The sequence below is a fragment of the Mercenaria mercenaria genome, chromosome 6 (genome assembly GCF_021730395.1).
Source record: "Mercenaria mercenaria strain notata chromosome 6, MADL_Memer_1, whole genome shotgun sequence".
Classification (NCBI taxonomy): domain Eukaryota; kingdom Metazoa; phylum Mollusca; class Bivalvia; order Venerida; family Veneridae; genus Mercenaria; species Mercenaria mercenaria.
In genome coordinates, this window is record NC_069366.1 from 23,245,957 (window position 1) to 23,259,069 (window position 13,113).

At 35.3% G+C, this 13,113-nt stretch overlaps 1 protein-coding gene across 5 annotated transcripts in view; it reads right to left on the reverse strand.

Moving 5' to 3' along the window:
- LOC123549404 (uncharacterized) overlaps positions 1-13,113 on the reverse strand; it is a 212,635-nt gene that overhangs the window by 25,922 nt on the left and 173,600 nt on the right. For all 5 annotated transcript variants that reach the window (XM_053545411.1, XM_053545410.1, XM_053545408.1 and 2 more), the window contains 4 exons: positions 12,066-12,244; positions 11,451-11,564; positions 11,166-11,334; positions 6,651-6,793 (listed from right to left, as the gene is read on the reverse strand). In XM_053545411.1, coding sequence (XP_053401386.1) covers positions 6,651-6,793; positions 11,166-11,334; positions 11,451-11,564; positions 12,066-12,244 — 605 coding nt within the window. The remainder of the gene's footprint in view (positions 1-6,650; positions 6,794-11,165; positions 11,335-11,450; positions 11,565-12,065; positions 12,245-13,113) is intronic.

Genomic DNA, 13,113 nt, shown 5'->3' on the forward strand with positions numbered 1-13,113 from the left:
CAAGTTCCTTTCAAACATGCAAGCAGTGTGTGTTAAGTGTAATATCTTTCAAATAAGGTTAACGTATGGATCTAATTTCATGGGTACAAATAATAATAATGAAAATATTTAATTAGGATAGTAATACATCTTCTCTAAAGGACAAATATATTTACATTCATGTATATGACACGTCAACGCTACAGCAAATTTCAAATGTTTTTATTTTCTAAAATAAACTAACGAGTTTCAGTAGTGGAGGGCATCCCTCTAGATCACATTTTACCTTCTCTGTCTTTATAAAGCTGCCATCTTGGATTGGATGCAGTCATTTCTCGGGATGTGATGCATATGAACCAAATGACGTCGTATTGGTATGTTTGTTTGCCATTTTACACATAATTGACATTTTGTAAGGAGGAGATGTTTGAGATATTGGACATAATGAAAATATAACAAACAATACTACTCTGTCCATCTTTTATTTCTGTACAAATAGCATTCTATTCCAAAATACTAGTGATGGGCCGACAATCGGCGACAATCGAATAATCGTCGGCTTTGCATTCATGAGCGCGATCGCCGACTTCACTTTTCCCTGACCTATTAATTACTTGTCACCCTAACGGATAATTTAGTTGTTTCTGACCTTTTTCTTTCTGGTATTTACGGTTCTTTGGGGCAATTACGCCAAGGGAAACTACTCTATGTAAAAATGGCTTCCTCCAAAGTGTCAAAAGAAATTGGTGTCACCTGTGAGCACCCAGATTTTGGAAGATATATGGCTTTTACAAAATTAAGCCGGGAAAACCATCAACCTAAACTCTTGACATTAGTATGGCAGTATGCATAGCATGCCGTAAGACTTACGCAAGCATATTTGCAAAAGTATTTTCATTTTTTGATTATGTGGGATTGAAATCACTCCAGTCGTTAACTAAGAATTAATAAATCGTTAATACTTTTTTGCTCCAAATAATTTTAATTTAAAAACATAATATCACTGGATAAGTCCCTGGTGAAATTAAGACAGTACCTGATTAATTTTGAAGGTTACTATCTTCACAAATATTTTACTTTTATGCTGTTAACTTACTCATATTTATGAAGGGATACAATAGAAAAAGGATATTTGATGTCTGTGAGGTTCATTTCTTAAGTAATGACATAAAACATACATTGTGAGGTGAATTTATAGATATGCAACTAGAGTAACCGATTATCCGATTATATCCGATTAATTGAATCGGTTGGCTTGTCCGATTATGCCGATTATGCCGATTAATCGGTTGGCAAATCTAACCGATTTGCCAATCACTACAAAATACATTACTGTAAAAGTTTTGATATGATTTCCTTGTATTTTATCTGAAGGATCACCTAAATATTCAAATACTGAGGGCATCAAATCTTTTGTTTATGATGTGAATAATACAGAATTGGTATCCGCGTACAAAGCTCGAGGACATAGCTTTTCTAAGTAGGAGTATAATTTGAGTCTAGCTTGAGATGCAGTATAGACTGCTATGACCACGCTGATTTTCTGAAATGTTTAATTTCTGACACAATATCCCTAGAATGAATTGATGATAAGTTTAGCCAAAGCTCGCATTTCGTGGTCTTTGTCTATACTTTGGTAATCAAGTTGATAATCTTCCATTTCATGATACTATTCAATATATGTTTGTTTATTTTGTCTTCTGTCTTAACACTATTTTGGCCAACCACTCTTTTCCTGTTTGATTTTAAGATTTACATATTTAGTGAACAGAGCCCCTTCTTTAGCAACATGATTGAGAGATTGTTTGAGAGATGTTTTCGAAAAGCCAGACTTCATAAATGCAATCAAATGTGTATCCCTTAACAATGGCCTTTTGTTACTTCATTTGTTACCAATGTACCTATAAAAACTGTTTCTTCATTCATATGCAAGCTTTTATTCTGTTTGTAGGATTCGGCAAAAACACAAAGAGAATAACAACTTTGCGTTTCTTTTGCAAGGCAAGACAGAAGCTTGCAGGTGAATATCTTTACATTTGATTAACCCTTTATATCTTGACAATTTTTCAATATTTCCTTATGAAAATCAAATGACATATATTTGTTTCAACTAATAATGTTGTTCCCTTGCTGTGGATTTAACATTTTGATGAAGAAATTCCATACTCAGAGCAAAATATTTTACCTAGTGAATTTTCGGCAGTGTCTAACTGCATTCTTCAGATTCTGGCAAGTGAAAGTGGACTTATCAAACGCAAAGTTAAAGAGGCTATAGAGATTAAACAGCGGAGATCATCGCTCAACCGAGACGAGGTCCTGGAGCCCCCACGTCTATGAACCTCTCCTCCGATCACGTGACCTACCATAACACCGGTCAGTCAGTGCTGAAGAAGGCAGTGAGACACTGCCGAAAATTACACTAGGTAAAATATTTTGCTCTGAGTATGGAATTTCCTCAATCTGACTGAAGTACATCTCCTATTACGCTACGCATAGGGGATGAGAACGACCTATTCATTGCCTCGTTCTGACGACCCTTTCGCTAGCCAATCAAAGCCTAACTTACAACATCTTGCAAATCTACCTGTAGCCTTGACTTTTGATATTTACAATTCTTATGTCGTAATGTATCAGATAGCCGGCTAGCTCAGTCGGTAGGCCACTTGCTTTGTAAGCGAGGGGTCCCAGGTTCGAGCCCTAGAATGACAGCACATTTTTCTTACTCTTTGACATTCGAACAAGTCGTCTGATTGGATAAAATAAAAATAGCAATACTGGAAATCCAAAATATACAGAAGACGAATGTGAATGGGTCGTTCTCAGATCTTCGTTTAGAAGATCAAGTACTTTAGTCAGATTGGAATTTCCTCATCAAAATATATTTGTTTGTTTCGTACCACTCCATGAAAACAGTTCTCGCTTCAGGTTTCATGCTAACGGGATATTGATAATTTATATCAGGTAAATAGTCTAAGACAACAGTTTTTGTCGGTTAAAGAGATGGGGAAAGTAACCTTTCGATAATACAGAAGCTCTTAATAAAGCTGGCAGTTTTGAAAAAGCAATTGACAAAAATTACTAGTAATGAAATCGATACTTTGTACAACTATCAAGGACATTACTTTGGCACCATTAGGTATCACAGTTGGATCGTTAACATTTTTGCACAAATATTGGAGAATGTAGTAGGAGTCATAACCTTGGAAAATGTGACATACGGCGGAAGTATAGAACTTTTCTTCAAGAAATAACCAACTGCTAAAGGTATCAATAGTATCAGGTCCGGAAATAATAAGATCTTTTTTCCCACACAACTAACACCCACCTTTTTCACTCAACTCTCTATCCATACATATATTTCGTACATGTTTAAAGGCACTATACTGTGACTTTTTACAATGTATACATTTTACATCTTGTCTTCTCTCAAACGCTTTCTTGCATTGAACAATATCTTAATGTTGATATTTTCAAACGTTGCTGTCACAAATTTAGAACTCATTTCCTTAAGCTGCCAAAGTTGATCACTTTTGAAAGAATATTACCATTGCCCCCGCTTGTCATATAGCCTTTGGAAAAAAAACTTTCAGAAAGAAAACACTATTGGTATCATTCCCACACATGGTTATAATCCCTAACAAATTAAGTCCATGAAGATTTAACATGGGATAAATACCAGCATCATGCTTCGGGTATTGGTTTACCACACGCTAGAAATTGGGGTGAAAGGGTTTATTCTGACCCTTCGGGGAAGATGGTTATGAAACAAAAAACAAACAAAAAATGTTTTAGAATTTCACTGTGACTTCTGGCCAGGTAATCGAAAACTTTATTGAAGTTCAACTGTAAACCACATCAAAAATTTATAAATATGAAAAAAAAAGAAATATATAAAAGAGCTTGGTTACTTATATCTATTTATTCTGGAATCAAAGGTTAAAAGAGAATTAAAGAAAACAAGGTAATAAGGAATTTTACAGAACAACTTGATATTAATTTCCGTACAACCTAGTGAGGCTTTTTGTTTCATTTACATCGAAGCATCAGATATTGAAATTATCAAATAATATGATGTGACATCCTTTTATCCAGTTATCAATAAAACGAAAAGAAAGCAAATATACTTTTAGTCCCATTAGCATAAATATAGAAAATTTTGGGATAAACTGGATTGATAATTATGAATGGGTAATCAATGTAAAGTTATTCACCGGCGAGACATATTTATACCTGTCTTGCATGGCAAAAAAAATAAAAATAATAATAGAAAAACAAAAAACGAAATGAACGGAGTTGTAATTCTCTTTGTGCAAAATATGAGCCAAATCCTACCAACAGACTAAATCTTTACATAAGAACAAACAAGAACTTTTAAAGGTACATGGGTAACAGATGAAGTTTAAAAAACATTTCTAAGGGATACTAGTTGGATTGCATTTATGAAATCTGGCATTTCGAGAACATGTCTTGATATGATCCTGCTGCTGAAGAAGGGGGTCTCTTCACAGAATATGTAAACACATTTCTTAAAATCAAGCAAAAACAAACCAAGATAGGTGCTTCGGCTAAACTTATGTTGAACTCATTCCTAGGAAAATTTGGTCAGATATTAAACAAAAATCAAGTCGAGTTCATCGATGAACCAGTCCCATTCTTTGAAAAAATAACAAATGATACAGAAGAAGTAACGGCTGTAAACTATCTGTCTTATGAAATGGTAGAAGTACTCTGGAAATATAGGAATAAATTTCTAAAGCCCACTGGGGAAAAAAACATGACCATAGTAGCATATACTACATCTTAAGCTTAATTCAAATTAATCTCGTACTTAGAAAAGCCAGGACCCAAATAATCGTATGCGGATACCAATTCTGTTGTATTTACATTAATAAATGGAGATTTGATGCTCTTGTTAGGTGACTATATGGGTGATCTTTCAAATGAAATACAAGGAAGTCATATCAAAAGTTATGTGGCTAGTGGACTAAAATTTATGCTTATCAAGTAAAAACCCTGATGAGGCTGGTACACAAACTCACCGCAAAATAAAACGAATCACTATCAAATGTCAGTAATTTTGGAAACAACAAAGGACATGGTCGTTAGTCCATCAAACCAAGTCGTAACAACAACTGATTCTCAAATATATGCAGAGAGTACGAACAAGCTAGGCTTTTTACAATGGTTTGAATGAAAAACATAGGCTAGCGTTTGATAAGAGAGTGAGAGATGAATGTATATCTTATCCGTATGTATTGAAATTCTAATGTATTTTGAAAAAGAAAGTTATTTATATAGGAAAAAAATGAACATAGCAGTATTGTCTGTTATATATTCATTACTTCCAATGTCTCAAACATCTCCTCCTCAGAAAATGTCCGTTATGTCTAAAATGGCAAACAGACATACCTATGTGACATCGTTTCTTTCACACGTGTCCTATCCCAAAACATTGATTGCACCCAATCCAAGATGGTAGGGGTGGGGAGGGGGCTTTATATATATAGAAGAGGAAAATGTGATCTAGAGATACCCTAAACTATTAGTGTCAATAATAGACTTAGCAATTAGTGGAATATTTTCCTACAAGACAAACATAAACTGTCATTTCATTTATGAAAGTACAGCACAGCCTATTAATACCATATGTCAAATACTTTTCTGGTAATGAAATTAAAGAGTTAATGATTAATTTTTCAACCATGTAAATATCTGAATACATGCAGTTGATAAAATTTGAATATTGAACTACAGTTGTTCCATTTTTAAAGTGATGCGGCTGCAGTTTATTTCATTGTGTTTAATGTCTCACCAACACAAATTTATTTCATATGGCTACTCTCCAACTTTAATAGTGGAAGAAGACCCAAGGTGTCCTTCCGTGCAATATTCAATCATGAGCCAGCATCTGTGTAGAACCACCGACCTTTTGTAAGCCAGCTTGATGGCTTCCTCACATGAAGAATTAAATGCCCAAAGTGAGGCTCGACCCAACATCGATAAGGGGCAAGTAATTTGGAGTCAGCGACCTTAAACACTGAAGCTGTGTCTTACAAAATCCTTTTCAATAATAAAATCTAATGCAACACTGAGTGTAACTTTCGCATAAAATTCATTATATATCTATAGCATTGATCAGATAAATATAGAACTATTGTACAGTCATATTCATTGCAACTGTCGATTTAATGAAAATGAGAGTTTGTCAAATAAACTGCATATTTCAGCCAAACGACACATTTGCATATTTCATTGAAATTCAATGATTTGTTTATTGTAGCTTACTATAAAACACAAAATTTATGGATACAAAGGTTTGTGCAAATCAGCCAATACTGATGTCGAACACTTGATTACGCTACATAATGGATCCTCCGCAAAGTTACTTAACACCATGATTTTAAAGAATTCTTTTACCGAATGCATTGATAAATTTGTATCGTTTTGGAACACATCCACTGCAAACGCTAACAAAAAGCATTTGATATGACGTCTGATTTACAGGAAATATTTCCCATGCAAAATGTTTCGAATCAAGGATTCCTATTCCATAACATGTGACCACCACAGAGTAACAAATGTACCAAACTTCATTTAACGCTCATAAAGATACATTATTCATGTTGTGTTTCATTCAAAAGAATTGAAGTACAGCACTTAAATATATTTACCTGTATTTGAGCATCTTACGCCAGCATATGTAGGTCTATAAGAAGTACAATCAGTATCGGTACAGGCAGTATCGTCACAGATGAGACTGACCGCGTCAGCTGTGGTATACCGAAGCTTATACTCGTACGATTCCGATCTACCGCTGAAATTTTTTAGTTATAACTCCTAGAAAGCTAACCTATGCAATGCATTAATATCATAGAAAAGAAAAGAAAAACAATAACAACAACGAAACAACTACATATCAAATTTAGTAACATCCATAAACCGTTATCTTTGTTATCTTATGATGTATGTTTTAATAGAACCATAATAATAATCTTAAGTGGTCGGCGTAATCATGCGGACTGCCCTTTAATTGAATTAACTATTTTTCCATTTTAATTTATTGAGTCTAGACCAATCCCCTAAAAATTAATTACATTTATGTATGATATATCAATCCTCTGCAGAGCATAAATAAAAAGCAACATACAATATATAATTTATATAGGAGCTATTTAATGAGTTTTCATCCATGAAAATCTAAAAGTCTAAATGAAACATGATATTTATCATTTTTTTTATCAAACTGTATGAAAGCAATATTATTGAAAATCAAAAGATTCACAAACTTATTTCATCTTCTGTCAGCGAACAACAGATATGTTAGATTATGCCATATTTTGCCAAAACAACACATATTCTGCTATCCTGTTTAGAATAAGCAACTTATTTAAGCAGCACACTACAACAATGTATTCATGTGGTGGAGTTATCAGAAAGTGTTACACCATTTGACAATTCAAGAAGGGTGATGCTCCTAGTTTTGAAGTGAAAGTTATTTTTATACCTAAAATATACATGTTGGCAATGATGGCCGTACATCTGACCTTGACCTTTTGATCTTCTATGAATATCGTTCAACAAATAGTTTCGTATAACTAGAGTGTCATGATGACCCTGGATTGCTTCCTGAGTAATATGAGCAACATGATTATAATGTCAAAATGACGATAAAAGATTAGGAAATAGGTTAGAAGGTCACACTCATGATAACCGAAAGTCAGTTTTAAGATCGGTTTGCAGAACAGTATATGTCATCCGAATTTCAAGGTTGTATCATAAAAAATACAACAACAAGAAAGTAGGTAAGTAGGTTAAGGCCACAGACAAGTGACATTTACTTAGTGTCGTCAGGTTATTACAATTAAAATAGAAAAAGTGGAAACTTCACAGGTCGCTCAACACGATAAAAACGAAAATGTTGCAGGCTCGGTTTGATTGAGCCTGTTCATAGACGGTATTGGAAATGCATGTTACCGTTTTCGCCCTCTACCCCGGGTTGAGCAGAAGTCAACATTTACACATGCTAAAAGTACAAAAAGCAATTTAGAGAGACATCCGCAATTTAGAGAGACATCCGCAGATGTATTCAAACGGCGGTGCACATGGAACCTTCAATGATACACGTGTTGAGGCGTGTAATTCCATGAAAAGCGGCGTTTGGTCCCCAGATAAAGTAATGGGCTTGCCCCAAACGAGAAAACAATGGGCAGAACTAAACAAACTGGAATTTAGAAATGGGATCAGAGGTTATGGAGCCTGCATATCACAGGAACTATCAAAAGACAAAATTAAAAAGCAGACACCATATCCAAAGGGCGATTAAACAATGCCCAAGGCTATGAAAGCGGGAGTACTGGAACCACCCGGACCGAAATGGTCATGCTGAGAAACTAAACAGTACAAATAACACGATATAAAAGTCGTGCTGAACGATCTGAGAAGATCCAAATATAACAGCCCTGATTGAATGTACGGGAAGACGTTTTATGGCCACCACACGGCACAATCGACGCTGTTGTGATAATAAAATAGAAAAAGTGGAAACTTCACAGGTCGCTCAACAGGACAAAAACAGTCTTGGAAATATGATCAAATAATTTTCTAAGTATTGTTTCCTATATGATTCATATAACAAGTGACCCTCGAGGCGGGGCTTCTTTTCATCTTAGGGGCATAATTTCAAAACTATCTATTTCGAGAACCACAAGGCAATCGAATATCGAAACATATCGAATATCAAAGGCATACGCCTTGAGATTTCAGACAAGAAAATTTTTATTTTTTGCTATATAAGTCTACGCAAAACTTGGGAACCCCTAGGTAGGGCCTCTTTTCACCACTTAGACATATTGAACAGTCTGGCAGAGGACCACTACGAAATGACACATATGAAATATCAAAATCATAGGCCTTGCAAATATGACAAGAATATTTTCAAAGTTTTAACCTATATATGTCTATGTTAAACTTGGGATCCTCGAAGCGGGACCTTTATTCACCCAAAGTTAATAATTTGAACAATTTTGGTAGAGTCTCTCAACTTGTCCAACCATCCTCCTATATATTGTTATTGTCTGTAACAATACTCATCCTCTAAAGATACTTACCATGACACGACAGAGTATATTCGATAGAAATGTGTATACTTCGTGTTCAATATAAACCTATGTTTACGAAAATACAAAATCTAACCAGAATATGCTTTTGCTGAAAAGCGTATGTCTCCTCCAAAGCATATTAGAAATAGGCAAGATGTCAATTAGGGACAGGCGGGAAAATCAAAGAGACACTTATGACTGGATTAGTTACTGGAATGCAATAGAGATCATCTACAAAGCATTTCCAATCACGCTATGAAGTTACAATGTTGTTGGTCACATGGTTTTCATAATAGATTGGAATCAGTTTTCTATGTTCTGGCCCATGTTATGTGAACTTTGACCGAGTGACACCGAAATATCAATGTTCGTCTGCTCTGTGTGTGCAATAATCCTACAATCTTAAAACATTCTGGATAATGTGCTTCTCAGGGTATTGGTCAGAAACAGTTGCCCATGTTCAGGCCACTGTAACCTTGACCTTTGATTTAGTGACCAAAAATTATATATGTCACCTACTCTGTAAATTCTATAATCAAATGAAGTTTGACGGTTCTAGGTCAAATGGTCGTCAAGTTATTGATCGAAACAATTTCAATGTTACGGCTCCTGTGACTTTGATCATCGGTCGAGTGACCGAAAATCTATAAGAATCATATACCCTGCATGTCCAGTCATCCTATGAAGTTTTTAAAACAGTCTAGATCTCATGCTATTGATTTAAAGGGTCTCCATGTTCAGGACACTATAACCTTAACCTTTGATGAAGTGAAACCAAAGTCAACAGGGCTGACTACTCAGCATGTCCAGTCATTTTTCGAAGTTTCAACTGGGTCAAGTGGTTCTTGAGTAATTGAAAGGGAATAGTTTTCATTTTCCTTCACCTTAGACTTTGACCTTTTATTGGGGTGACCCTAAAATTAATAAGATTCATCTGCTCTGTATGTTCAACCATCCCACGAATTCTGTGTCAGGTGGTTCTCGAGTTATTGATCGGAAGTGGTTAACATGTTCAGGTCCCTGTGATCTTGACCTTTGATGAAGTGACCTTAAAAGCTATATAGGTCTTTTTTTAAGCGTTATCAGCCAATGAAGTCCGAAAGCGCTTGGTCAAATGGTTGCCAAGTTATTATCGGAAACAATTTTCAATGTTATGAATCTTGTAACCATTGATCAAGTGACCCCAAAATCTATGGGGATCATCTACTCTGCATGTTCAGTCATTCTATGAAGTTTCAATATTCTCAAATGGCTCTCATGTTAATGACTGCAAAGAGTGTTCCATGTTCAGATCCCTTGACCTTTGATGGAGTGACACCAAAATCAATATGGCCTGTTTACTCTACAAGTCAAAACATTTTATGAAGTTTTAACACTATGGGTCAAGTGGTTCGCAAGTAATTGTAATTGACTGTAAATGGTTTTCCTTGTGCAGACCTTGTGACCTTGACCTTTGTTACAGTGACTGCAAAATCAATAGGGTCATCTGCTCTGTATATCCAACCATCCTATGAAGTTTCAATATTCTAGGCTAAGTAGTTCTCAAGTTTAATGATCTGAAGCGGTTAACCCCTGTGACCTTGGCCTTAAATGAAACGACTTTAAAAACAATAGGGATCCTCTATTCAATAAGCCCTATCACCATATGAGGTTTCAAGGTTCTAGGTCAAATCATTTTACAGTTATTGAACGGAAATTAAGTGTGGCCAATCCTACCATCTTTGACCTTCAATCGAGTTATCCCAAAATCAATAAGGGTCATCTTCTCGACATTTTAAATCATACTGAAAGTTTAAACACTCTCGGTCAAGCAGTTCTGAAGTAAATGATCTGAAACGGTTTTCCATATTTTGCCCCGTGACTTTGACCTTTGGAGTGGCCCCGAAAACAAGTGAGGTTGTGTACTCTATAAACTCTACTACCATATGAAGTCTGAAGGATCTACAATGTATTTCAAATGGTTCTCCGGTTATTGATCAGAAACAAAGTGTGATAATCTGAAAGACGTATATGGCAAAAGCAAAATGTCTCCTGGCAGGGGGGTTTGGGGGAACATAATAATCGGAAGTGGAGTTACCAGAAACTTACATAAATCCCAACTGTTCGCAAATACGTTGTGTGGCTATGATATTAAAGTCATCGATATCAGAAGAACTGGTAGGGAAACAGACATGTCGCCAGGAACCATCCAGATAGTAAAGTACTTGTCCGTACTTTCCATCACCACCGCCAAGCATAAATTTTCCATTTGGCCGACCTGTAAAACACCATTATAAAATCTTTTGAAAATTCTGAATCCAGAGTGTATCTTAATACAGTTGCAAACACATTGCACAGTTCAAGCAAGCAGTCTCGACTAAAAGTATAACTTACTTTCACAATTCTGCTCATCTGAATTATCACCACAGTCCGTCTTTCCATCGCACACTAACCACTTTGGTATACAAACACCGGTATCCTTGCACTCAAACGTTCGTGAATTACATACTGAAATGTATAAGAATTCAAAATGAAGGGAATTTCCTTACCCGTTGTTGTCTAACTTGCAAAAATGATGTAATCAAGTTATAACTGGCAGTCTTGTTTATTTCTATAAAGCTGTAACCACTACTAATGGAAGCACTTATATTTTTTTCAATTACTAAGTCAATTACTTGATATGAAACATTCATATTGGAAGCAGTAAAGTAATACGTAAACGATCAGAAAAGAATCATGAAGCAAACGTATCATTCTCATATCATAAAAAAGTTTTTGGCATTCTGAATAATTGCTGTAAATCAAACAAATTCCAACATAACTTTATAGATTTAAATGAAATGAAAATATAAAAATGTAACTTTGCGTTGTACCCTTTAAGGCACGCTTTCTTCACATTTAAATATTTCCTCTCTAACAGACCTCATTTTAATGCTTCCAAAGCGGAAGTGGAAGAACGACAACTCTGTGTGAGTAACGGAAAAATTCTTCAACTCTCAAACCATTTACCTCGAGATGGACTGCACTCTCCAGGATCAAAAGCTATGTCATCTAGCGCAACTACCCCCGGCCAAGCCAAGAAATTTTCAGATATTATTGCGGTAAAATTTGCTGACACTGTCTGGTTCCCGCGCACTGGAAAACGAGCCTTTGTCCAGTCAGTGAATGGTCGGTCAACACTGTCGTAACTAGAATGGAATAGTTTGGCATGACATTTTAAAAGACAACCAATAAGAGTCGTATTGCCTCAAGCAGAATCTTCTTTGTTTCATCTTTTTCGAAAATTTTACTTACATTTACAGTGCTGTCAGAACTACAACGATCCCGGCAATGTTTGATGAAAAAGAATTAAATACTAATATTTTTATGACCAATAGTAATTTGGTACGAAATAATTGGAAAGCGAAGGTAGCTAATTGTCATTTATTAGATCTTACTACTAGTACGTTTTCATTAATATAAGGTAATTCTGACATCAGGTCAATTTAATATTCAGTGCCATACAGACGTCCAGAATGTGTGCTATTATTTTACATATAAGAAGTTTTGGAATTGAAATGTTATAACAGAACGATGTTAAACTTAACTCACACTTGCAGTTATTTCACCTGACGTCTACAATTCCCTAAGTTACTCTGCGGTAAGTGTAACTATAGTATTCTAACACTATTTTTATGTTTACATAAAGAGCATACTAGAACCTTGCCTAATAAAACATAACGCGCTAGACAATAAGAATTGGTTATATGCCGCGTTTTTAATTTGCTGAGCTCAACTTTTAAAGAAATTATCCGGCAGGTGTGTACCTCTGCGAGATGTTTCAAAATGTTTAAACATGTTTCAGCTTAAATGAGAAGCCATGTGTACTGTTAAGTACATCATTATGTAGTAGGCTGTGACTAGTCAATAGCAGTCAGCTTAACAGAACAACTGTTTGAAGGAATGGGTTTTACAAAGTTTATATGGCGAAATTCATTTATTAGTCAATAGTCAATTAACCTTGATCTGAAAACAATAAGTTTTCTAATACAGCAAGTTGTGTTTTGTCTCAGTTCTT